This window comes from Xenopus laevis, chromosome 4L, assembly GCF_017654675.1.
Source record: "Xenopus laevis strain J_2021 chromosome 4L, Xenopus_laevis_v10.1, whole genome shotgun sequence".
Taxonomy (NCBI): domain Eukaryota; kingdom Metazoa; phylum Chordata; class Amphibia; order Anura; family Pipidae; genus Xenopus; species Xenopus laevis.
This window is the reverse complement of record NC_054377.1, coordinates 39,282,351-39,307,899: the sequence shown is the minus strand read 5'-3', so window position 1 is coordinate 39,307,899 and position 25,549 is coordinate 39,282,351. Positions and strand designations below refer to the sequence as shown.

At 39.0% G+C, this 25,549-nt stretch overlaps 1 protein-coding gene across 4 annotated transcripts in view; it reads right to left on the bottom strand.

The window, feature by feature from the left end:
- Positions 1 to 323: 323 nt before the first annotated feature.
- The window catches only part of tent4b.L (terminal nucleotidyltransferase 4B L homeolog), a 62,540-nt gene continuing 37,314 nt past the window's right edge, over positions 324 to 25,549 (bottom strand). Inside the window, exons 8-12 of one of the 4 annotated variants that reach the window (XM_018257780.2) lie at positions 25,523 to 25,549; positions 15,429 to 15,532; positions 12,674 to 12,846; positions 11,543 to 11,737; positions 324 to 1,145 (exon numbers count right to left, since the gene is read on the bottom strand). The exon at positions 25,523 to 25,549 is cut by the window's right edge and continues 100 nt beyond it. In XM_018257780.2, the coding sequence (XP_018113269.1) occupies positions 969 to 1,145; positions 11,543 to 11,737; positions 12,674 to 12,846; positions 15,429 to 15,532; positions 25,523 to 25,549 (676 nt within the window). In that variant the 3' untranslated portion in view covers positions 324 to 968. The remainder of the gene's footprint in view (positions 1,146 to 11,542; positions 11,738 to 12,673; positions 12,847 to 15,428; positions 15,533 to 25,522) is intronic. The other 3 variants (XM_018257782.2, XM_018257783.2, XM_018257784.2) reach the window with 3 other exon arrangements.

The window sequence follows — 25,549 nt, the reverse complement described above, 5'->3', positions numbered from 1 at the left end:
CACCAGTTCTTTCTTTGGATTTGATAGATGACAAAATTACCTTGGGTTGTAGCAAGTATGTATAAGCATATTGTACGACGCTGTGTATCAATGTAGTGCTTTTTAAATAAAGTTTTTAATTCACCAAATGTCCTAAAACCCCAAGGTACTAGAATTTACAAGTAAACAGAGCTTTAAAATCCTTCAATAGTTGCATTACAAACCACAATGTACATACAATATAACTAAATCAGCAGAGGTTTGCATACACAACCATATGTTGTTATAAAAAGACAGGTATGCAAACATCAGCATGTACATGTTATTTTTGAGAAACGTACATATTTTTTTTTTTTTTTTTTTTTTTTTTTTTACTAAAAACTGTTTTGTTATGACAAAGTCTCCATTTTTTTCCACACAAAGGGATAAAACCCCTGGCCATGGTCTGGGGCTAACTCTGAATTGAAGGGGATTACCAATGTGAACTCATAGATCCTGAGTCCAATTACAACCTTTTTGTTTTAAACTTTTTTTTGTAAAAAGATGCACAAATACAAAAAATGGGGTTTCCTTTATAGGATGCACAATAAAATAGTAGAATAATTAAATTTAAAATAAATCATGCCTGAAAGTAGAGGTTTTCTACAAAATGCACCCCCCTTTTTGTTCTCTCACCAACAAACAGTTTCTTATTTCTACAAATCAGCCTGGTAAAGCTGATAGGAAGTGCAAATATATTGTGAGTTACCCAGTATGTTTTTTCCAAATGAGCAAGCCATATTTTTATATATTTTTTTTTTTTTCTTTTTCCCCTCTTTTTTTTTTGTGGTTGCAATTCTTCATGATCCATTCCATGGCCAGATGGGAAAATTAAAATAAACAAATGAGGTGCTTAAACAGTCTGAACAGCATCAGCTTCTGGGAGGAAGAGGGCCCAGTATAACTGTTCTGCAGCACAATGCGGATGTTTAAGTCAGGTTCTAAAGCAACTATCTGCACAGGTCTGTTTCCCGCTTGTGCTTGCGCTTCTTGCTGTGATATTGCTGATGTTGTGCTTTTCCACTCTGTTGGTGCCGGCTTGGCACTGATGTGCCTTGGTTTGTGTTGGGATGTCCCTGGAAACTTTTGCTGGATGAGGTGGATCGAAATAGTCTGGTTGTGCCATGCTGAGAGGAAGAATGGAAATTAAAAGATTATTTATATAATCTGGCAACAAAGTTATTTCAACAGCTAATTAATACAACTTAAGTTAGGGGGGACCTTAAAACCATAAATCACATTCCATACCCATCAGTTACCAACACTGTAATTAAACCTTTTTTTCTTTATTGCTTACAAGCCAAACAAAAACTATTGCTGTGTAGTTTTTCAAAAAGAAACACTTCATTGGAAACCCTTAAGCCAGGGGTGTCCCAAACTGCGGCCCGCGATCCATTTTAAATTGGCCGCATCAAATTCCTAAAAGATACTTTTTTTTTTTAAACTCAGGTAGTTTATTGAAAACATAAAAGGACATGAGTCATAAACGTTCGTACAGCAGGAGCACAAACAAAAAGAAAAAAAAAAAAAAAAGGAAACATAGCATTGTCCAACAAGTCAGTGACAGGATACATGCATGTAGTATATAGATGTTACACTATACATCAACATCCGTACAGAAGGCAATATGAGAGAGCTATACAAATCAAACTGATACAGAACCATCAGAGAACATGCAGCAAAAGGACTTTAGAGCCATAACAGCACCATAGCACCGAAACAGTGATTCACCCAGGAGTCGAGCTGCCATGTGGAAGGGGGAACTCATCCAACCAGGGACCCCAAATCCTACTAAATTTAGCAGGGACCCCAGTTTCAAATAGACGAGTTGTTCAATGTTGGATACAACTATCATACTTTGCTTCCAACAAGCAAACGTGGGAGGAGCGACGTTCCTCCAATTCTGAGTAATAAGTTTCTTGGCCAACAGTAAAGCCTCCTGTAAGAAAAGCAGCTGATACTGGGTAAGGTGTAGATCCTGTAAAACAGCCAAAACACACACTTTTGGCGATCTATCTATCTGTATTTGCAAAACCCGATCCAAGGTGTCCAAGATAGACCCCCAGTACGGCACAATCTTGCTACAACTCCACAACATATGCAAAAGAGACCCTTTTTCCAGGGCACATCTAGTACACAGATTAGGAGTAGCAGGATTAATAAGATGTAACCTAGCAGGGGTATAGTACGCTCTATGGAAAATATATAATTGAACGGTGCGAAATCTATAATTAGGGGAAACCAAAAGGATAGAGTCTTGCGCTTCCTGCCATTCCTCCTCAGAAATAGCACCCACATCAGCCTCCCATTTGTGACAAAGCTCCTGAAGATTACTGCCATGAGCACCCTGTAATAGCCTAGCGTACAGCATGGTGACTAGACCTTTAGTATGGCCCCTGTTGACATAGAGCAGAAACGGGTGGGTAGAGAGAGAAATGGTACTATGCTTGTGAGCTGCTTTAAGGCCACGGTTAAGTCTATAGTAATTCAGCCACTGGTTCTGCGGGAGGTGATGGAGATCCCTCAACTGAGCAAAAGAGATCGGCTTGCCATCCAGCCAGACATCTCCCACAGTCGTAATACCACATTGAACCCACTGAGGCATGGGCCCGAGCTTGGCAATGGCTGGGTAAATCTGATTATTCCAAAGTGGTGTAATAGGATCAGTAGTGGAGGACTTTATCACCCTGTTAGCTAGATGCCAGACTCTACATAGGGATTGGAATAGAGGCAGACTCAGTGCTTGGTTTGGGATGCACGTGGACTTACTCAGAAACCATCCAATGGGATTTAAATCCAACCCCGTCAACTGCGCCCAGAGAGAGTGAAGAGTCCTATGATGAGCATTCTCCACCCTTGTAACTAAATGCCCCAATTGAGCTGCCAAGTAATATAAGTGCATGTCCGGCAGAGCAAGGCCTGCTTTGGATTTAGCACGCATCAAAGTGTCCAGCTTAAGTCTAGGTCTGGAATGGGCCCAAATCAACTGCCGAAATAAGACATTAATTTTAACAAAGTAGGATTTAGGAATCCACACCGGAGCGTGCTGAAGCACATACAAAAGTTTAGGCAAAAAGAGCATCTTAATAAGCTGAACCCTACCAGAAGGACCAATAGGTAAGTTGGACCAAGATTTCAGCCTAGTCCCCATCCAGTCCAAAGGCGGATCCAGATTCAACCGTTGATAGGACCCAAGAGTAGCCGACACTGCCACCCCAAGGTATGTAAATTCAGTAACAATTTGGAAGGGAAAGGTTTCAGGGCACTCATCGTCTGAAAGTGGATCCAACAATAAAGCCATGGACTTGGACTGATTTAATTGTAAACCAGACATCCTGCCAAACTCCAACAAAGTACTCATGGCATTATTCAAGGAAGCACCTCTGTCGCCTAAGTAGAGTAAGGCGTCATCCGCATATAGTTGGATCTTGCCCTCCCTATGTCCAAGCTTAAAACCAGAAATAGTTGCATGATTCCTAATTAAATGGGCTAAGGGCTCAATAGCCAGTGCGAACAAAAAGGGGGAGAGGGGACACCCTTGTCTCGTTCCCCTGTGTAACAGAAAGGGAGCAGTCAATGCATTATTGATTCTTAATTTTGCTGAGGGGGCCACATATAACAATTGAACCAGGGCAATAAATTTGGGACCAAAACCAAAGGACTGCAGCATGTGCCAGAGATATCCCCACTCCACCGTATCGAACGCCTTGGCAATATCTAAAGCCACAACCGTTCTATGGCCTTGATTATCATGTGAGAGGCTGAGATTAGCAAACAATCTGCGTATATTCAGAGCTGTAGATTTACCAGGTATAAACCCCGTTTGGTCCTCATTGTAAAAGATACTTTAAGCAGAACAGGGAGCAAGCCAAAACTTAATCTCCCAGCGGCCACAGACCAACAAACCTCACCACCAAGTCCACCACGGCAGGCACCTCATTTCCTCGGAGTACAGTGCAGCTCCCTGGAGAGGAGAGAGACTGCTGCTGCTGCGCCGGCACGCCCCGCCCCCCGTTTCGCTGGCTGGCCTGTGAGGAGACTGGGTGTGTGAGAGTGTGGACGTCACTAGAGCTGTGCTGCCCAGACACGCCCCCCTCCCCACGGCTTCACTCTGGCTGGCTGGAGTCAGACTGTGAGCCTGCCCTCTGTGGAAACTGGGTGGGGACTGGGGAGACAGTGTGTGGATGTCTCAGGGGACTCAGAGAGACTGCCAGCTGCAGTGTGCTGCCACCCACCATGACTACGAGGTAAACCTCAGTCAGAGTCAGTCTGTGCAGGAGACTTCTGTTCTTCTGCACTCACACAGCACACTCCTCCACAACTGTCTTCTCTCTCTGGCTGTCAGAGTGAGCTACAGAGGGGTGGAGGAGAAACGGGGGAAGGTTGCCAGTCCCAGGCAAGTAGCCTGTACACACACACACTGCTGGGAGTGGCAAGGCATCTACCATCTGCTTTGCGTTAGGGGCATCGGCATATGAGCATTATGGTTATGCACAGAGTTATGTTATCGTTCTGGTGCAGATGCAGGAAGCTTGTCAGGGCTGATTTGTGTGGTAAATAATTATTTATTATCCCCTCAAGTATAAGCTGAAACAAACTATTGTACATTAGAGTTGCCCTGTCCATTTTGGGGCCTCCCATTCTTTTGTGCTCCCAGATAATGGAACAATTAGAATGGTCGGCCCCCACACATTTTCACCTCACCAAATCTGGCCCTCGTTGTAAAAAGTTTGGACACCCCTGCCTTAAGCTGTTAAAGGCATAAGTAAAGCAAGTCCTAAAGTGGTCACAATAATAATAACAACATAATAGAATATATAATAATAGTAATAAAAATAGAACATATAACTGTATTGTGATTTTAAATATATTCAAATATCTTAAACATTATAACCACCTCCATACATTATATAGATTAGCAGAATTGCAGATATTTACCTCTTAGCTGGTAATATAGTATGTGTCTAACAAGTAATCAGTAGACACATTTGAGTCACAGCTGTATTTCACAGAGAAATGCAGCTCCCCAGCTGCCTAGAGCTCCAATGATTATGGTGAGTTGTCAAGAAGTTATAGACAGGTCTGCCAACACAACATATGTGATAAATCAATATATATGGAAAAAAGTGGCGTCTTTGATGATCAACAGTGTACCCAGTGTCCATGCTTTAATACTGTATTTGGGAAAACTTGTACCTTTCCTAAGCCTATACAAATTTCTCCTGTGACATCTACAGCAGTCCATACACCTTGAGTTTCTTAAAACTTAAAGACATATAAAGCCAACATTTTCCTACCAACTATATAAGTTGGGCGTATCTTCCAACCCAAGCCACATATTTGTACTGTATATACCCCCTCCATTTGCCAGCGCCATCACATTTTCCTAAAACAAATAGCAGCTTTCATCCAGCAGCCATTTTCCCTGACACATCAGTAACATTGATATCTGCAAACATGACCATAAACTTTGACAAAAAGTTCTGCTGGGCTTGATCACTGTAATGGTAGTTAAGCTCAGGAGACAAAAATAGCATCATGCAGCTAAAGCAGAGTTTCTATTGGATCCGGCAATGCTATCTTTTCATTGGCGGTTAGACTAGAGGGTGTGTTAGTCATCTAAACTGAGAAGAACGGAGTATGCTCATAAGCCAAAAGCCAAAGCAAATTACTGAGGGAGAGGAGGAGAAGGATTTAAGGCTGCAGCCTTAAGGTAGCCATAGACATAGTGATCCACTCGCCAAACGAGCGGATCTCTCCCCGATATTCCAACATTTAAGTGGGCGACATTGGGCTCATGCGATCGTGGGCCCTAGGGCCCCACGATCGGATGAGAATGGATTGCTGGACCGCATAGACGCACATATGCGGCTGAGTTTCAGCCAGATATCAATTGGGGAAGCTAGTTGGATGGACCCACACACGGGCCAATAAGCTGCCAACTCAGTCTTTTAACGGCCCGTATACTGGGGGCCTTTATGGTTCACCTGTTAACAACCAGAGTGGCAGTTATCTATAGATTTCAAAGAGGCTGTTCACTGATTTTTGTGTGTGTTTGTGTGTGTGTGTGGGGGGGGGGGTTACTTGATCCCTCAAGTTCAGAGTGGATTTACAAAGAAACATTTGCAAAGGTGTGCACCAGCATGCCAAAGCAGTCCTCACATGATGTGATTTTTTGAAATCTTCCCAGTTTTGGACCAAACTTGGTCAGGCAGCTACCCTGTACACAGACAATGAAGCTGCTGAGGAATAAGTAGGCAGATTTTATTTGCTTATGTGTGACCCAAAGGGCACTGGAATCTGTTCAGCAGAATTTGATAAAAGGATTAAATGAAAACTCAATGCAACAAAGAATGGCTTCAGCATGTTCATTAAAGGAACAGAGACATAAAAAAAACCAAGTGTTTTAAAGTAATAGAAAATATAATGCAGTGTTGCCCTGCACCGATAAAAACTGATGGGTTTGCTTCAGAAACACTACTATTGTTTATATAAACTGCTGTGTAGCAGCCATTCAAAGCAGAAAAGGCTCAGGTTACACAATAAGATAGCAGATAAGCTCTGTAGAACATTCAAATCAGTCTGGTGACTGTTACCTGTGACCCGAATGCATACAATTCATCGGCTTCAATCCTTGTTAAGTACCTCCACCTGGGTACACTTCAAACTGGAACAAAAAAGATTTAAGCAAGGAAGAGCCTGAGAGGCAGAAAAACTGCTCAAGTGAATTTATTTATGTTTCACACTACATGTTTCGAGCCTCCTGGCTCTTTGTCAAGTGTAATACACAGAATGCTCAATGAAACTTTTAAAGCATACAAACATGAAATGACCTCAATGTGATCTTCATTACCAATTATCACCCTCCCCCTAAAGGTGAGCATTAAATCGAATAACAATGTCCATAAAGTCCATGTAAATAGTCCAGTGTGAAACATAAATAAATTCACTTGAGCAGTTTTTCTGCCTCTCAGGCTCTTCCTTGCTTAAATCTTTTTTTGTTCAAGCTCTGTAGAACATAATGGTGTTATCGGTTATCCACTATTTAACCACCATTGCTACAGCAGTTTGTTTATATGCTTGTTTTATGAACTATGGTAGTGTTTCTGAAGCAAACAGATCAGTTTTACCAGTGCAGGGCAACAGTACATGATATTTTCATTAGTTTAAATACTTTAATTTTTTGGCATTACTGATCCTTAAATTTTAATATAACTTATTTTTACAAACGTTAACTATATGCCTATACATACTGTATTATATTTGGGATTCATTTAAACATATGAAAGGTTAACACTGAACCACACACAGATCTTTGAGTGTTGAGGACACTCAGTTCAGTGAGATGTTAATCCTAATCATTGCCAGAAGTAAAGTAAATAAAAAAATCTGCATGTCACTTGCAGTAAAGAAATTAAAGGAACAGTAACACCAAAAACTGAAAGTGTTTTAAAGTAATGAAAATATCATGTAGTATTGCCCTGCACTATTAAAACTGATCTGTTTGCTTCAGAAACACTACTATAGTTCATATAAACAAGTTGCTGAGTAGCAATGGCGGAAATTGAAAAACGGCTATATGGCACAGGATAACTAATGGATAACAGATAACACCATTATGTTCTACAGAGCTTATCTGCTATCTGCTGTGTAACTTGAGCCTTTTCTCCTTTGAATGGCTGCCCCCATGGCTACACAGCAGCTTGTTATATAAACAATAGTAGAGTTTCTGAAGCAAACACAGGAGTTTTACTAGTGCAGGGCAACACTGCATTATATTTTTATTACTTTAAAACAATTTAATTGTTTGATGTTACTGGTCCTTTAAGGATTTCCACAATTTTTTACTGGAGAACTGGGAGCTTTCAAGGGTTCACCCATGTCACTTAAACTTGTAGGTATACAAAACACAGAAACCAGCACCATATGCCTTACATCCAAAAATTTAAACCAAAAACAGATTCCTAAATGCACAGTAAATCAAACATGGTATTGGTGTTGTTTAACTGCTAGCTATACTAGCTGGTGACAATTTTTGCAAAACTTGTCTTGCCCAGGTATATGATCAATTGTTGATAGATGAATTTTCTGCAGACATAGAGAGTATTATCACACACCAGGGTGCATTATGGTTAAATGTCATCTGTTTGAAATTTCACTGTACCAAGATTAGCCCAACATTTGGAAACCTTGCTACCCGCCTGTCCTGGTGTTGTATCATATTTTGAGGATGTGGTCAACTTAAAGTACAGTGGCTGACCGCCTTAGGGAGGTATCTCATTTTGATTATTCAGGCATTTGATTTAAAAAAAAACAAAAAAAAAACACGTGTGGACTTGGTAACTTTAGGAGTTTGCCCAACATAAAGTGAAAACTATCCATGATGCACCTTAACAAAGGGGTAAATAAGAGCTCCAAGCATTCTGTGCTTTGCTTAATTTCTACCACAGCTCACAAGGCAACAGCCAGACAGGCCCTTAATCTCTGAGAAAAAGGAGTTCAATGGACATCTAAATCTCTCCTAGTTCATTATGATGAAGATCCTCCAATAGTACTTACTGTAGATGTATCCCTTCTTGGTGTTGGTATCCCAAGTGGTAAACAGGTGCTTACTACTCTAGGACCAGGACACCAGCAGAGAAGAACAAAACACAAACTAAGAAATAAGGCTGTCCCATGAAGCCAAGGAACTAGTGAAACAAATACTTCGGATAATGACAATGCTAAAGAAATGTGATGACTCTTCCTTGAAAGTCCCCAGAAAGTGAGGCTTCTGTTTTTTCCCCACAATGGACGGATAATTATGTAAGCTAGGGGAGAGGTGGGATGGATACCATAAGGGAGAGCTGCAGTCCTAATTTGCATTTCAGTTAGAGGGAATGTCGACCCAAAAAATATGTTTTGCATAATAAATGAAAGCATACTTTTTTTTATTTTTTAAGTTATTTGTATATGTAAAACTACTAAAAACAGTGTTTGGCTGTCCCTGTCTATTCTCTGCCCTTCCCTGTAGGATTAAACTGTGATACAATGTAAGACAAGCCAGCTGATTAACAGATCTGTCTTTGCTGGGGAACGAAGACTTTGTAAGCTCATTTAAAAACCTCAGCTGCAAATCAAATATTGTCTGTCTCTCCTCTATGCCTAAGGCGGGGCAGACAATTACTTTCACTTTCCATTCAGCACTTCCTAGATGTCACTGCACTACTCATCCCCCCCCCCACAGCTCTCTTTACCATTTGATTGTGTAGCCAGGACATGGGGATGGACATCAGGTCTCTTATTCTGGTGCACAAACAAAACTTTATGATGCAGGGAAAACTATACCCCCCCCCCCCAAACAATGTAGGTCTCTATAAAAAGATATTGCATAAAACAGCCCATTTGTAAAACCCTGCTTCGTGTAAATAAACCATTTTCTTAATAATATACTTTTCTAGTAGTATGTGCCATTGGGTAATCATAAATAGAAAATTGCCATTTTAAAAAATAAGCGCCGCCCCCTGGGATTATACGATTCAGCGTGCACACAAACATGCCAAGAAAGCATACTAGTTAGGTCACATGAGCCAATTAACAGACAGAGTACTGTCTTTTGCTTCCACACTTCTTCCTGTTAAGAGTTGCAGTATTTCTGGTCAGGTGATCTCTGAGGCAGCACACAGACCATCACTAAATGGTAGCTTAAGGCAAGAAATGTAAAAGGGCCAGATTTACTTAAATACATAGACCAGTTTGGTAAGATTATTTAATACACCACTTAATATGATGTAAACTATCTGCTGCTCAAGTGTTAATTTTGGGGGCGTAGTTTTCCTTTAATAACAGTGTCCACAAAATGACTTCTGCCTGCTTGCTATAATTATGAATTCCCAGACTGAAGGAAACAAGATTCAAATAATTTATATAGTGTAATTAAAGTTCATCTTGCTTGACTAATGTGATAAAATAGGATTTTAAATATTTTTTTTGGGTGACAAGTCCCCTTTAAGCACATTTTTATTTTGGGGTTGACTTGCCCTTTAAGGGTATATCCCAATCCTTTCTTCCTATTGAAGCAGGTGGTTTGATATCTGTCCTGGGTGCTCTATCAAAACGGCCAAAATCCAAAGCTTGCTCTCTTTAAAAAGTATTCTGAATTTTAACACAACATAAACGGTGAGGAAAATTCCTGAAACCTCTAATTTTGTAATGTTCCAAAAAAAATATTGACTGCAGCCACAATTGTTATGCAGAGTGCTAAGGCCAATGCCACATGGAAATCTCCCTGCTGAAATATGACCGAAAAGCAGCCCCTACGTGGGTATTCGACTCCTCTCCTGTTTGCAGCCAGAACAGTTGTGTTGGCTCAGGAGCAGGTACACAAATAGTGATTTCGGAGAAGAAACATGAGACTTTGCATTCACGCTCCTTAATCAGCCATGCGTATCTGCACAATACCCTGTTTGATGCAATGCAATGCAAAAAAAACAACAACAAAAAAAGCCACCTCTCGGATAACAAAATTGACTGAAAATCGACCATGCAACAAAACAATGCTCCTAAGTACAATAGCACATCTAGAAATAAATGGATGAAAGAGAAAAGAAACAAGGTTTTGTAATGACCACGTCATTGGCTAAAGGTGGCGAAAGACTATTGCTAATCCAGAGAACTGAAAAGTATCTTCTCAACAATCATGTAGCAGTACTGCTTGGGTTTGTCCTATGGACAAAACTGGAGTTTTGGTCTAATCATTTATAACAGCCAGTTTGCTGAATATTAAGGGGCCCATTTACCAACAATTGAAATTCGTTTTTTTTTCCACGACTCTCTAAGAGCTCGTGATTTCCTAGGTTTAGCGAATGTCAAAACCACAAATGCCAATTATACAAAACTTTGCCAGGTAAAAGTTGTTGAGGTCCTATAGAAGTCAATGGGAGTTGTACTGATCCTATTGGACCATTTTAGATAAATTCAGACTTTTAGAAGGTTTCAGCAGTTTTTTTCCCGATTTGTCTGACAAACTTGAATTTTTAGAGGTATTTTTTTTTCCGCATTGTTCAGTGTCATTTTCCGTTAATACTTTTTATATTCTGAACTTTTAATGAATGTCATGACATTCATCATTTTTGAGTTTGTAAGTTTAGTCGTGGTTGCAAAAACTCTAACACCACTAAAATCCAACTTTTGATAAAAAGGCCCCTAGATAGGACTTAGACACCTCACAAGCAATCCTCACTAGTATTCCAGAAGCTAATTCCATTAAGCTAAAATCTGCCATGTGCACTTGCTTCAGCCTTTAGTTTTAAGACTTAGAGAGCTAGAATAAATAACATCATGATTTGCAAAACCACAGCTCTAAAACGGGGGGGGGGTTATTTTTTGTTCAAGTTAGAATTTTACATCAATTAATAAGTTTATTACTTTAACACTATTGTCCACACTGTTATTTTTCAAAGTAAAATATTGAAGAAAGCCTATCATGTTGAATTGTAATGTCATATTGTGTAATTTATATGTACTTTAGTACAACTCTACACACCTGGGCTTTGTTGCTGTTGTTTGAAGAGCTGACGCTCTGGATAGTTTGTGATTTACTACTGGGCTGCAAGGAGCTTGTGCAGAAATCCTGATGGCCCATTCGGCTGTCGCTGTTTTGCCTGCAACTTGGCTGCTTCAAAGTTTTGAATGGAGTTCCGTCTGAGTCCTGAATGCACAGACGTTTAATGACTTTCTTCTATGGAAGACACGTGGTCATGCAAAGACAGCAGGCAAAGTGGGCTGCATATTGCCAAGTGTACTGTACAAGTATTCTCTCACCCAGAATGTTAAAACTCTGCATATCTACTAAACATTACGAATGTAATGAAAAATAAGTTGGGACAAGTTATTTCATGTTTCAAACATTAAAGGGCCCACCAAAAAGTTTTTTAGTGAAAGAAAATGTAATTCTAAACAACTATCCAAAATACGTTAATTAAAAAGTTTTGAATATTTAAGTTATTGTAAATGTATTTGTAAATATATTTACCAATGAAAGTAGTATTTATCTGCCTGCTTACATTTTATGCACTCCTGAAAATTTTCTAGCCAACTGATTAAAGCTGGTTAAAAGACCTGAAGAAGATCAATGTAAAAACCCCTTGCTTTTAGGGTAGAACTCCACTGGCAATTTTACCTGCAATAACTTCCGTTCTGATGCGATGAGACTAATCGAAGGCGCTATGTCGGATGCGCCGAATCTAATGTAAGTAATACAAATGCCGCACATAGAAGATGATTGCATTCGACACGACTGTCGGATGAAGATGCAGCATGCAACATTCGCATCCGTCAGTCGTGTTGGATGCAAACAGCTTCATACGTGCGACATTTGCATTACTTACATTAGACTCGGCGCATCCGATTAGTCTCATCTCTTCGGAAAGGAAGGTATCGCAGATAAAATCGCCCAAGTTCTACCCTTAAAGTTTTCCCTGGGGCTGCTAAAAACCACCCAATTTTGAGAAACCATAAAATGCAAGTAGAAAAGAATGCTAACCTGTAATTTTGGGGTATGTAAATGCAGGGGTTGTCCTCTATGTCATGAATCCAAGTAATTATCTTTGTATCAATTTGCAAAGCAAACCACATGAAATAAAAAAAGTAACCAATGCAGACCAATCCGACTTACCACATCACTTGAACTTGAGAGTGTGGAAGAAGAAGAGGAAAGAGGACCAGATGAGTTAGAGGAGTGTTTGTAAAGTGTTTCTGATATTTTATTCTTAGCCTGTCCAGAATCAGTGTTCTCTTCAGTCACATTATTGTTACATTTGTCCAAATTTATCAAAGTCACTTCGTTTCCTAGAAAAGCAGACAGATGAGATATATTTTACATAAATACTGATTAAATATTAGCACACCCACTGTTTTTCCGAAATCTAAGTTTAAAGTTGAATGTTCGTGTCTCTGGTGTTTGAGTCAGGCAGCTCAGTAATTCAGGTGCAGACTCTGAACTGTTACAATTTTGCAACATTTCTCAGCAGCATCTCTGGAGTATTAGCAATAATTGTATCAATTCTAACACCTGCATGTAATGAAACCCAGAGATTCTGCTCAGCTGGGACAAAAAAAAGAAATGTATCAACTAAATGTATCAATTTAAAACCGTTTACAGGATCAGCGACCCCCCTCCCAGAGCTGCTTTAGAAGGTGAAAAAAAGACACTTGACACTTCAATATTAGAAAAACGGTCACGTATAGAAAATAGAAAGTCATTGGAAAAAGTCATTATTTCTGGTGATCTATATGAAAACAACTAGTTGTTTGAAGGTGAACCACCACTTTAAGATGGACAATATTAGAGCAAGTAAGTTCTATCAGAGGAGGTTACATACGGAAACGGTTACTAAGAAAAGAGGCAGTGTGGATAAAACGACTAGATTCTCTTATGCCAATGGGATTAAATGAAAATTTTAGTTTGCAATGTTTTTTATAATTGAATAATGTAAGACTTTGATACTGGATTAATTTGTATGATGTTCTTACTGTATTAACTGTTTTTTAAATTAGGATGAATTATTTATTTATGTATTACAGATATTGAATTATGCACCTAAAATGAATTGAGACTCTATGGCTATGGAATAAGGACTTTTTTGTACTAAGATGTTAAAGGGTTAATGAAATTGGTGAACGGTCACATGATGTAAGGGGCACTTAAAGCCTGAGGTTCACTTTGTGTGTAATGCACCTGAGGAAAGGGTTTTCCCTTGAAAGCTTGTGTGTGAATTTACGCTGAAATTAAATGTTTTAAAGGCAAAGCCTGAGGATGGTGTGCTTCATATCCTGTTATTCAAGACAAGGAATTTGGCTGACTTGGAGACAGCTTGGGAGTGGATGCACCCTGAAAAAAGTAAGTGGTGTGCTGAAGAAAAATCATATTTGGACTGATTAAATATTAGGCCATGCCTATGAAGCACAAACCCACGACACCAAGAGACTGCGAGACTGCAATTCGGTGCATTTCCTAGGGCAGTTCTGGACCTAAACACAGCTCTAAACCAAGCTTGATGCTGTCCGCTGGAGCAATTCAATAACAGAGATCTCCAGATTCTGGCACTGTGCTGTTGCAGAATTTCTATTCTATCAGACTATTGATGTCTCTTGTATCCCATAGAAAAATGTAGAAAACTTATAAGAAACACCATAACGTATGCACACAAACTTTGAGGAATTTAAATTAAATAAGAATACAAAATGACTGCATAAGTATGGCCAATTAAATCATCACTGATGCAGGAAATTGTATTCTAAAGTTACAATTAGTACAATGGAGTTGCCATGTGCACATGTAGGGATGGACACAAGAAAGTTTCCAAGTCACTGAATATACCAAAGAGTACAGTTAAATCAATCATTAAAAAATGGAAAGAGTATAGTACAGCTGTAAATCTACTAAGAACAGGCTGTTCATCAAAAGCGAGTGACCAAAAGTAAGGGAGGCCAGCAACTCTGAAGGATTTACAAGCCTCAGTGGCTGAGAAGTGAGAGACTATGCATACAACAGTTTCCAAGATTCTTTACCAATGACAGTTTTATGGGACAGAGGCAAGAAGAAAGCCACTGTTAACAGAAACTCACATGACACCACACCTACAGTTTACCTGAAGGCTTGATAAAGCGCTGGTTAAGTCCGAAATGTTGCCTATTTTGTGGCACAAACAAATCACTTGTTTTACCTTATTGGAGTGCTGCTGGAACGTTCTTAACAGTTTACCTGAAGATATGTGGGAGAAAATTCTATGGTCTGATGAGACCAAAATTGAGCATTCTTTCAATCGGTCTAAATGCCATGTTCGGTGTAAGCCAAACAATATACATCATAAACACACCATCCCACTATGACATGGGGATGCATGTGTGGTGGCAACATCATGTTGTGCAGATGCTTCTCTGCAGCAGGCCCTGGAAAGCTTTTTAGGGTGTTATGAAAGCATTAAAAAAATAAATAAAATAATAAGCCCTGGAGGAAAAGCTGATGCAGTCTGCAAAATACCTAAGCTTGAGAGAAGATTAACCTTACAGCAAAAAACAAGAAAATGTACAACCAAGCCTAAAGCCATAAATACACAAGAATGATTTCAAAACAGCAATATTATTTTGTCCTGAAATGTCAGATTAAATCTCAATACAATAGAGAATTTGTGGCTGCACTTGAAAAGGCTGAACCCTCACAGTCCCCATGATAACCAGCAGAGCTTCAGTTTTAAAAATAATAATTGATGAAATTGCAGTGTCCGGATTTACATATACACTGCTGCCAAACATGAATATACTAAATAATGATTTGATGGGCGGGGGCGTATATACTTATGCAATTAATTTAAATAACTTTACAGAGAAGCTATTCCACAGACAGAAACCTATCTGCAAAGCACTCTTACCATTGTAAGCAGGATCAGACTTCACCTTCTTCCCCCAATGTTTAGATATCCATTCTCTGTAAGTGACAACTTCCTGAGTTACTCTAATTATACGTCCCAGGATGCTGAAAAAGATGTTTAATGTTTAAATGTTTCATCAGGCTGTCAAATATAAAAACTATAAAAGTATCAGAGACTACAACTCAAATGTCTAGTTAATGGCAACAACTTAAAACAGAATCGGAATTACGGAAAGAGAGGATTCTGATAAATTTAACATTTTCAAAAAAATCTAAATGCAAACCTAATATAAAATAATATTGTATAAAAATATGATTACGCATTCTTGTTATTATTTCATGAAGCTATATTATCTATATTAAGTTTGGTGCCTGCCCACATTTTCACTGCCAGCAGGTTTTTCAATGCACACTGGATACCAAGAAATTTTTCATTTCAACATAGCCCTGCAAACTATGTTCTGTAGCAGCAGACATCACACTGAGTAAAATACTTGGAGACCTTGGGTACTTGTAGATTAACCCTTTAAGTGCCAGAAGAATTTCACATTTTGGTTACGCGAAATGCCAGCCGTTTTTGAAACATTTTGTGTTCTCTCACTTTAGGGGTCAGACACTGGTGACAAAAAACATAGCTTAAAGGCAGAAGTATAGCTTCCGGCATCTAAGGTTTGAGATGACTGCTGATGGCCCCCTGACTCCAGATGGTCAGCCATCACACTTAAGGGGCTTTTTTGCCTTCCAAAACTTTAAGTTCAGTTAGTTTCAGATAATGCACCAGAAATAGGTACTTTTTCATTTATTTTCTCTTCTAATACGGAGTACTTGCCTGCCAGCACATATCCGAAGTGCCAAGAACAAATGGAAATTCATTCTGCGCAGTTAGAGCTTCTACCTCTGCATTGGCAGTTTTGTTGCTTCTGCAAAGGGTTGGGAGAGTCAGCAACCCTATAGCCAAGCCAAAATGGCAAGGGGGCTGTCATGTTGGCCCTGCAATGTGATTGTCACAGGTACAGCTTCAAAAACAGATTTGCTGGTGCTGTTCGGCTGCTACTGCCCCTTTCTTCCCACTTTTATTTCATTTGGTTTAGACCTGCATTATTGTTCATGATACTTTATTTTTTTTTGCAGTTTGGTACTTTGGTGTAGAAACACATCTTTACCCATCTTGGATTTGTAAAAACCGTGTACTTTATAAAAATATATGGTTTCCTAGCGATCTACAGTTAGCATGGTCATCCACACATAGGGGTAAGGGGGGGGGCCAGTAACGTTAAAAAATTTTATTTAAAAAAATCTGTGATCAGCTCATCACTGTGCGCGCCCCTGATGCAGTCGTGCTGGCTGGGGAGAGGCAGTCAGCAGAGCGTCTGAACAGGCTGTGGTGACAGTGAGGGAGCAGCTAGAGTTAGACAAAGGAGGCTGCAGGGAGAGAATGGCTGTGGGGGGAGGCTGTAGGGAGAGAGAACGGCTGTGTGCATGATAACCTGCCTGCTGCCTGACATACAGAAAAAAAAAAGACAAAACAAAATCTTACGGATTACCCGCTGGTTAAACACAGAAAAACTCCAGCCATGCCTGTAAAATCTGAAGCTGTAGAATATCAGCTGCGCGCTGATTGAAGTTTTTCCCTTGAAACTTTTCCAATCAGCACACACCACTCATAACAGACTGCAAAATAGACCAATCAGCACAAAGAAGAGGGCAGGCCTGTGGAAATTGAAGGAACGGCAGAAGAGAAGGCAAATAGATAAGAACGATCTGTAATCCTTGTGCAGTCTCCCGATCAGCTCTGAATGCTTCTGAATATTTGCAGTAGCTTTCATCCCCCCCAAGGACAGGTACTGTATAGGTTTTGAGGACTGAGGTCTGGTCAACTTAAATCAAACTGCTTCACTAACTGTCTCAAATTAAACTCCTTATATCAATGGTATCTCAGTCACCCATGCCCCAATCCTAAATTAACCCTTTCCCTGATAAAGAATATTTTGCTTGAGGGTGTTTGCTCGTGCATTTTTTCCTTATTTTCTTTGTTCGGCTGATTTTTTTGTTTATTTTCAGGAAAGCCCATATAATACTGTATGACTGGGAAACATATTTCGCTAAAAGGATTAATGGGGCTGAAGGTGAAAAAACAGGTAAAAAAAGTGCATAAAAGAAACATGCAGAGCTGGAGGAAAGAGTAGGCTATAAGCAATGAAAGTGAAGAAATATATATACGAAAGAAAGAAGAGAATGAGGAAAGAGTGACAGAAATGGAGGAATAACAGAATTCTAAATCAAAGAGGCTTATAAGGAAACTGAACTGAAGGGAGAGAGGTCAAAAGACAACAAAAAAGGAAAGGAATTGATGTAAATTTTATTGGAAAAAAAAAAAAACAACCTATATTGTATTTTAGTGTCATTTATGTGCATTGGGCCTTGAACATGAATCTGGTGCATGAGGCTACTTTATGTAAAATTAGAATTTCATTTATACTGCTAAAGTATGTGTTTTGCATTTACCCTTTCTTTTTTGGGGAAATTATAAATGTAACTAGAATTTCATTTCATACCTACTGTTTCTCAATGGAGTCAGTGCCCACTTCTTTTCATGTTAAATAATGTGCAGTTGTGAGTGTATTTACACCCTTAATATTTTGTTGTGGAAAAGCTTTCCTTCCTACACTTCTGCATGGTGAAATCGGAAAGAGCCACAGGAGTTGGTGGTGTTAGTTTTATCAGCTACATCTGATATTAGCTTTAAAGGGGTGGTTCACCTTTAAGTTAACTTTTAGTATGTTATAGAATGTCCTTTTCCTATCAACTATGCATTTGGTCTTCATTATACATTTTTAATAGTTTTTGAATGATTTGCCTTCCTCTTCTTCTCTTTCTAGCTTTGAAATGGGGGCCACTGACCCCAGCACCTAAAAACGATTGCTCTGTGAGGTTCAAATTTTATTGTGATTGTTACTTATTATTACGCATCTTTCTATTCAGACCTTTTACTACTCATATTCCCATCTCTTGTTTAAGCCACTGCCTGGTTGCTGCAAATAAGACTTTAGCAACCAGATTGCTCCTGAAATACCAAATTGGGATTCTGCTGAACAAAAATCTAAACTGAAAAACCATACAATTGGTTTGATCTTGGAACATTAATGTCTACATGATACTAAATATTAATTTTAAGGTGAACAACCATTTTAAGTCATCCCATGTATGGCAAACTTTAGCATTCCCAAAGAAAAAAATATCACCCTCCGCCTATGGGCTCCGGGAAGGGAATGGCTGGACAAGAGATGCTGCTTGGCGAGAGAGAAATGCTGGAAAAGAGTGGCTGCAGGGAGAGACAGAGAACATTAGGGAAGAGGGAACGGATGGGCTAAGTCAGTTACTACTTTATATATTTATAGAAAAGCTGTTGTTAGGTTTGTGAGGAAACCAAAATATGGGTACAAGTAATTTGTGTAATATGTTTTCTTCAATGCCCCCCCACCCTGGAAAATTTTCTGCGGACACCCATGACAGTTAGGGTGTCTTACTACACAGAACATGCTGGCAAGGTGCCATATTTGCAGCAGCTGAATTGGAAGCCGAGAAAATTCATATACACTATTTTCAGTATAGGCTTCTTAGAGACCACATACTTGGTTAAATCTATACATATTGGGCATCAAATTGTTTAGTAGACTCCTTAGGCGCAGATTTATTAAGGGTCGAATTGTAATTTCGAATTCGAATTTCCAAGTTGGCTTTTTGGTCAAAACTCACAAATTCGAGTTGGGAATAATCCAATCTCGAATTTGAGATTTATCTTACCTGCACCCTGGGAACAACTCAAATTCGACTATTTACCACCTAATATCTGCAGAGTTCATGTAGAAGTCAATGCGAGAGGTCCAGTGACCCATTTGTAGATGTTAATAGTCTTCCTGACATTCAAGTTTTTTTTGCAGAGATTTTTTCAAAAACTCTATTCGAGTTGAATCAAATTTGAATTCGATTCGAGTTTTCGGGTCGAGAATTTTCGTTTGAGTTTTTTCTTAAATAACCTCCCATTCGAGCAGTGAGTATATTCAAATTTATTCGTTAAAAAAAAATCCACATGAATTCAAATTCGACCTTTGATAAATTTGCCCAATAATGTTCATATTTAGGGTGTTTTATCTTTGTAAGCAAGAAATAGCGTGAGAAATGTGCATTTTTTAAGCGATTTTCAGAAATGCCATAAAAACCTTAAAAATTTAGCAAAGCTTTGCAGTTTGCAGTACAAAGACATAATTAACCATTTTGGATTCATGTACTTTCCAAAAAGAATCTTCAGGGGTCAGCATACTTTTTTTGCAGCTTTATCCCACATAAAACAAACAGTCAGTGTGAATAGTCATTAGAAATTTAAGCCATGAAATGCACTATAGTGTATTTTGGGGCCTGTACATGTAAACCTATGGACATTGGGCATCAAACTGTTTAGTGTTTCCCTGGCATTCATATTCAGGATGTTTTATCATGGTTCTTAAACATATGCAGGAGTTAGGATGTAACAAAGTGTAAGTATTGAGGTGATTTTTGGAATTGTCATTAAAATCGTCAACTTTAGGAAAGCTTTGCGGTTTGGTACATTAGAATAGAAAGAAATTTACCTACACTGGATTCGGGAGAATGTGTACTTTCCAAAAAATGTGGCTTTTTGGGGTGAACATCCTGTTTTGTGACATTACCTCACATAAAATGCATTACATGTGTTTTTGCAGTAGCTGAAACAACATAGAATGATTTAGTGATGGATCATATGGGGGGGTGTTCATTTTGGGGCCCCTAAAGGCTGCATATTTATCTGTAGGAGATAAGATGCTGTAAACTAGAAGCTTTGAGGTAATTTAAAAAAAAAAAAAAAAAAAAAAAGTTTTCTAAAATAAAAACAGACAATTTTAGGAAACCATTGACACTATTCAGGTTGAAGTGGAAAGACATTTATTTATTTTGGATTGGTCAGACTCCGTTCTTTCCAAATATGTATGGTTTGCTAGGGTAATACTACTGTGGAAGTTTTGGCTTTGAAAGCAGAAGTATGGAGATTTTAGAGCAGTGCTTTAAAAATTTGGCCGTGTACTGGTTTAACCCAGAAAACCATATCTTTTTGAAAAATACACATTCTGCCGATTCCAAAACGGGTAATTGTCTCTCTACTCCTAACTACCAAACATCAAATCTTGTCTAAATGTAGCGTTTTTTATAAAAATATATCAAAATTCTGAAAAATAATTTCAAAGATTTTATTTTGCTGCTCCACATATCCCACACTGTATTAGGTACCAAGAAAAAGCACCCTGAATAGGATTGCCCAATATGAAGTTAGCACATCCAAATTGTCCAGGACTTTACTTCAGCAACTAAAAAATCAACACATTTACTGTATTTTTTGTGGGGTAAAAACACAGAAAGATATGGTTACCACCCAAAACTATATATTTTTTGAAAAGAAAACATTCTACCAAATCTAAAATGGGTACCCATGCCTTTCTGCTGCAAACTTTTTTTTTTTTTTTTTTTTTTTAAAAATAACTGAAAATTGCCTAAAATCTTGAACTTTCCAGCATCATATCGTCTATGTATCATTACCAGCAAAAAGTATCCTAAATATGAAATATAGAGGAGCGGGCAGTGGAGTAACTAGATGCTACTGGGCCCCACAGCAAATAAATTTTAGGGCCCCCAACATTTCCAGAGGTTGGCCTGTTTTACCAATATATATTGACATTTCTCATTAATTAGGGCCTCATAGGCCGCCTATACCTCCTGGGCCCCCCTGCAGCTGCAGGGTCTGCTTCCTCTGTAGTTACGGCCCCTGGGAGCGGCATATGTGGAGGATTGCGAGATTGGTTACAGACAAACCAAAGATCACCTCCAAAGACCTACAAGAACTTCTTGCTACAAATTGTGTATCTGTACATCGTTCTACAATTCAGCACACTTTGCACAAACAACAGCAGCCCTTTCTGCACTCACGCCACAGAGTAGCTTGTTGTATGCAAAAGCTCGTTTAGACAAGCCACAGTCATTTTGGAACAAAGTGCTTTGGACTGATGAGGAAAAAAAAAATAGTTATTTGGTCATAGCACTGCATTCTAAGAAAAACACCTACTAACTACTGTCAAATTTGGTGGAGGTTCCATCATGCTGTGGGGCTGTGTGGCTAATTCAGGGACTTGGGCCCTTGTTAAAGTCGAGGGCTGGATGAATTCAACCCAATATCAACAAATTCTTCAGGATAATGTTCAAGCATCAGTCACAAAGTTGAAGACAGGGGTTGGATATACCAACAAGACAATGACCCTAAACACACTTCAAAATCTACAAAGGCATTTATGCAGAGGGAGAAGTACAATATTCTGGAATGGCCGTCACAGTCCCCCGACTTGAATATCATTGAAAATCTATGGGATGATTTGAAGCAGGCTGTCATCAAATTTAACTGAACTGGAGAGATTTTGTATGGACGAATGGTCAAAAATATCGCCATCCAGATTCCAGACACTCATTAAAGGCTATAGGAGTCCTCTACAGGCTGTTACATTTGAAAAAGGAGGCTCAACTAAGTATTGATGTAATATCTGTTATTATTATGTCTAATCTTGTTATGATGCATATTTTCGGTTAACCAATAAACTTTATGTCACTGCTGAAATACTACTGTTTCCATAAGGCATGTTATACAGTTAGGTCCATAAATATTTGGACAGAGGCAATTTTTTCTAAATTTGGTTCTGTACACAATGAATTTTAAATGAAACAACTCCGATCCAGATGAACTGCAGACTTTTAGCTTTATGTGGGTTGAACAAAAAGATTGCATACAAATGTGAGGAACTAAAGCCTTTTTTTTAACAAAATCACTTAATTTCAGGGGCTCAAAAGCAAATGGACAATTGACTCAAAGGCTATTTCATGGGCAGGTGTGGACAATTCCTCTGTTATGTCATTATCAATTCAGCAGATAAAAGCCCTGGAGTTGATTTGAGGGGGGGGGGGGTGCTTGTATGTGGAAGATTTTACAGTCAAAGGAGCTCTCCAAGCAGTTGAAACTAGGGTTGCACTGAATCCAGGATTCAGCCTTTTTCAGCTGGATTCGGCCGAATCCTTCTTCCCGGACGAACCGGGCAGAAGGAGCGGGGAAGAAAATCACATGACTTTTTGTCACAAAACAAGGAAGTAAAAAATGTTTACCCCTTCCCACCCCTAATTTGCATATGCAAATGGTTTTGGTATTCAGTTGAATCTTTCGCAAATGATTCGGGGGTTCGGCCGAATCCAAAATAGTGGATTCGGTGCATCCCTAGTTGAAACAAGCCATCCTTAAGCTGCAAAAAAAAAAAAAAATATTAGGAGTGGCAAAATCTGCAGTTTTGTTTATCCTGAGAAAGAAAGCACTGGTGAACTCAGCAACGCAAAAAGACCTGGAAGTCCACGGAAGACAACAGTAGTGGATGATCGCAGAATCATTTCCATGGAGAAGAGAAACCCCTTCACAAAAGCCAAACAAGTGAACAACACTCTCCAGGAGGTAGGCGTATCGACATCCAAGTCAACCATAAAGAGAAGACTGCATTAAAGTAAACACAGAGGGTGCACTGCAAGGTGCAAACCACTCATAGTAGAAATGCTAAAAAAAAACAAAAAAAACACAACATCTAAAAAAGCCAACACAGTTCGGGAAAAACCAAGATCAACCTCTACCAGAATGATGGCAAGAAAAAAGCATGGAGAAGGCGTGGAATAGCTCATGATCCAAAGCATACCACATTATCTATAAAACATGGCGGAGGCAGTGTGATGGCTCGGGCGTGCATGGCTGCCAGGTACACTGGGAGACTAGTATTTATCGATGATGTGACACAGGACAGAAGCAGACAAATGAATTCTGAGGTGTTCAGAGACTTACTGTCTGCTCAAATACAGCTACAGTAAATGCAGTCAAATTGATTGGGAGGCGTTTCATAATACAGACACAAAACATACAGCCAAAGGAACCCAGGAGTTTATTAAAGCATAGAAGTGGAATATTCTTGAATGGTCAAATCAGTCACGTGATCTGAACCCATCTGATCTGAGCATGCATTTCAATTGAAATTAACATTTTATTTTCAGTTTTTTAATTTGTCCAATTACTTTTGAGCCCTTGAAATGAAGTGATTGTGTTAAAGGCTTTAGTTCCTCACATTTTTATGCAACCTGACCTTTTTGTTCAACCAACTGAATTAAAGCTGAAAGTCTGCTGTTCAACTGCATCTGAGTTGTTTCATTTAAAATTCATTGTTGTAATAATTTACAGAACCAAAATCAGAAAAAAAGTTGTTTTTCCGATTATTGATGGACCTAACTGTATATTAAAAGGAAGTTGCTACTTTGAAAGCTCAGACAATTATAAACAAAACTCCAAAGAATAAGGAGGGGTTCCCAAACTTTTTCATATGACCATACAAACACACCTTTTGTAAAATTATTTTTAGCATAACGTCTATTGCTTTTAACCTAAATACGATTTGTTTTGTAGTGTGAATATGCTTGGTGTGCTCCGAGCAGCTGTTGAGAAGCTAAGCTTAACGGGTCATCGCACATTTACAAGCAGAAAATAAGGTTGTCTGTAATATAAGCTGATTGCAAATTGCACTGGTTTCAGAGCTGATTTAGTAATATCATTTTGAAAAGATTAGAAATTTGGATATAATGGGGTCTATGGGAGACGGCCTTTACGTAATTCAGAGCTTTCTGGATAATGGGCTTCCGGATACTGGATCCCAGATGTCTTTAGGCATATTTTAGATTCAGGAGAATGAATACATTAATAAAATAAAATACATGGTTTTGAGAGGGCCGCACATTTGAAGGCTTTTAAAACATTTAAAATGCATGAAGGGAGCTTATTTTGCAGATGACTATGAAGATTTTCATTCATCCAGGTCATGGTATATCTAGTATAGGTAATTCTACTGAACTTGCTGAGAAATCATTGAAGACGTTTCACTACTCATCCGAGCAGCAGATGCATGATATTTTCAAATCGAAGCTTTGTTGTGATATGTCGAATGTAATAAAAAAAATTTAATAAAAACCACTTTGCAGGTAGCTTGGAGTGATGTATTAAACCACTATCACAGCAGAATTTCTGGTTTAAAACAAATTTCAGCTCTTAAAGTTACCAGAAGCAGTGGTTTGCTACCCCTGGTAACTAGCTTGGCGCTGCCGTCTGAGGCAAGCTTCACAACCCCCTGCATGGCAAGAGCACCACTGTATTTCTTCTATAGTTCACATGCCTTCTTACTCTCTCTCTGTGTTTAAAAGTGAAATAGAAGCCCTCAGCTAGGAACACTGTGCTGTAGCTGCTCATGAAGCTAAAAGGGACTTGTACACAGTTATACAGAGTCTGAGACTTTAAAATGCCACCAAAACCTAAAAGCAAAGTTGAGAATAAACACTTTTCTCACAGGTGGTCACACTAGACTAGGAAAGGAGTAGAAAGGCACTTTGTCTACCGTCAAGGGAAAAGCTCTGGCAAAGATCAGACTCAACATAAGGCTGTGGACAACACAGGCTGAAGGCTGGGCTGCTAGCAGCCTGTGTCTTTTTGCAGGCTGAGAGAAGCAAATCAGCTTTGTAGGCCGCTTCCACAAGCAGCAGAGATGCATCATTTTGTGTATTTGGGCTGACCTTCATAGCCCCATTTTGCTGCATTCTTTCCAAAACATTCAAAGATTGGAGAGAAAAGGGAGCTGAAGGAATAAACATCAAAAAGAAGAACAAGTAGAAAAGGGAATAACTAAAAACTGTAGTAAAAGAAGAATGCAGAGTAAACAAAGAAAGTGGAACACATTAAGGACAGCAAGGAAAGGTTAGTCAACCAGCAAGGAAAGGATACCATAGTAACAGAAGACAATGGAAAACAAAATTTTAGGAAAGTGAATTGTAAAAATATACAAGTATATAGTAAGATGGGTTCCCATTGACCATATTTGATTGGAGTATTCACTGTGCTTACATTAGAATTCATCATGGAAAACCTGAATAAGAGGGATTACTCTTATGTAGCAAATTATCCTATCAATCACTTACCTTTCAGTTTCATTGTTGGGATAAAAC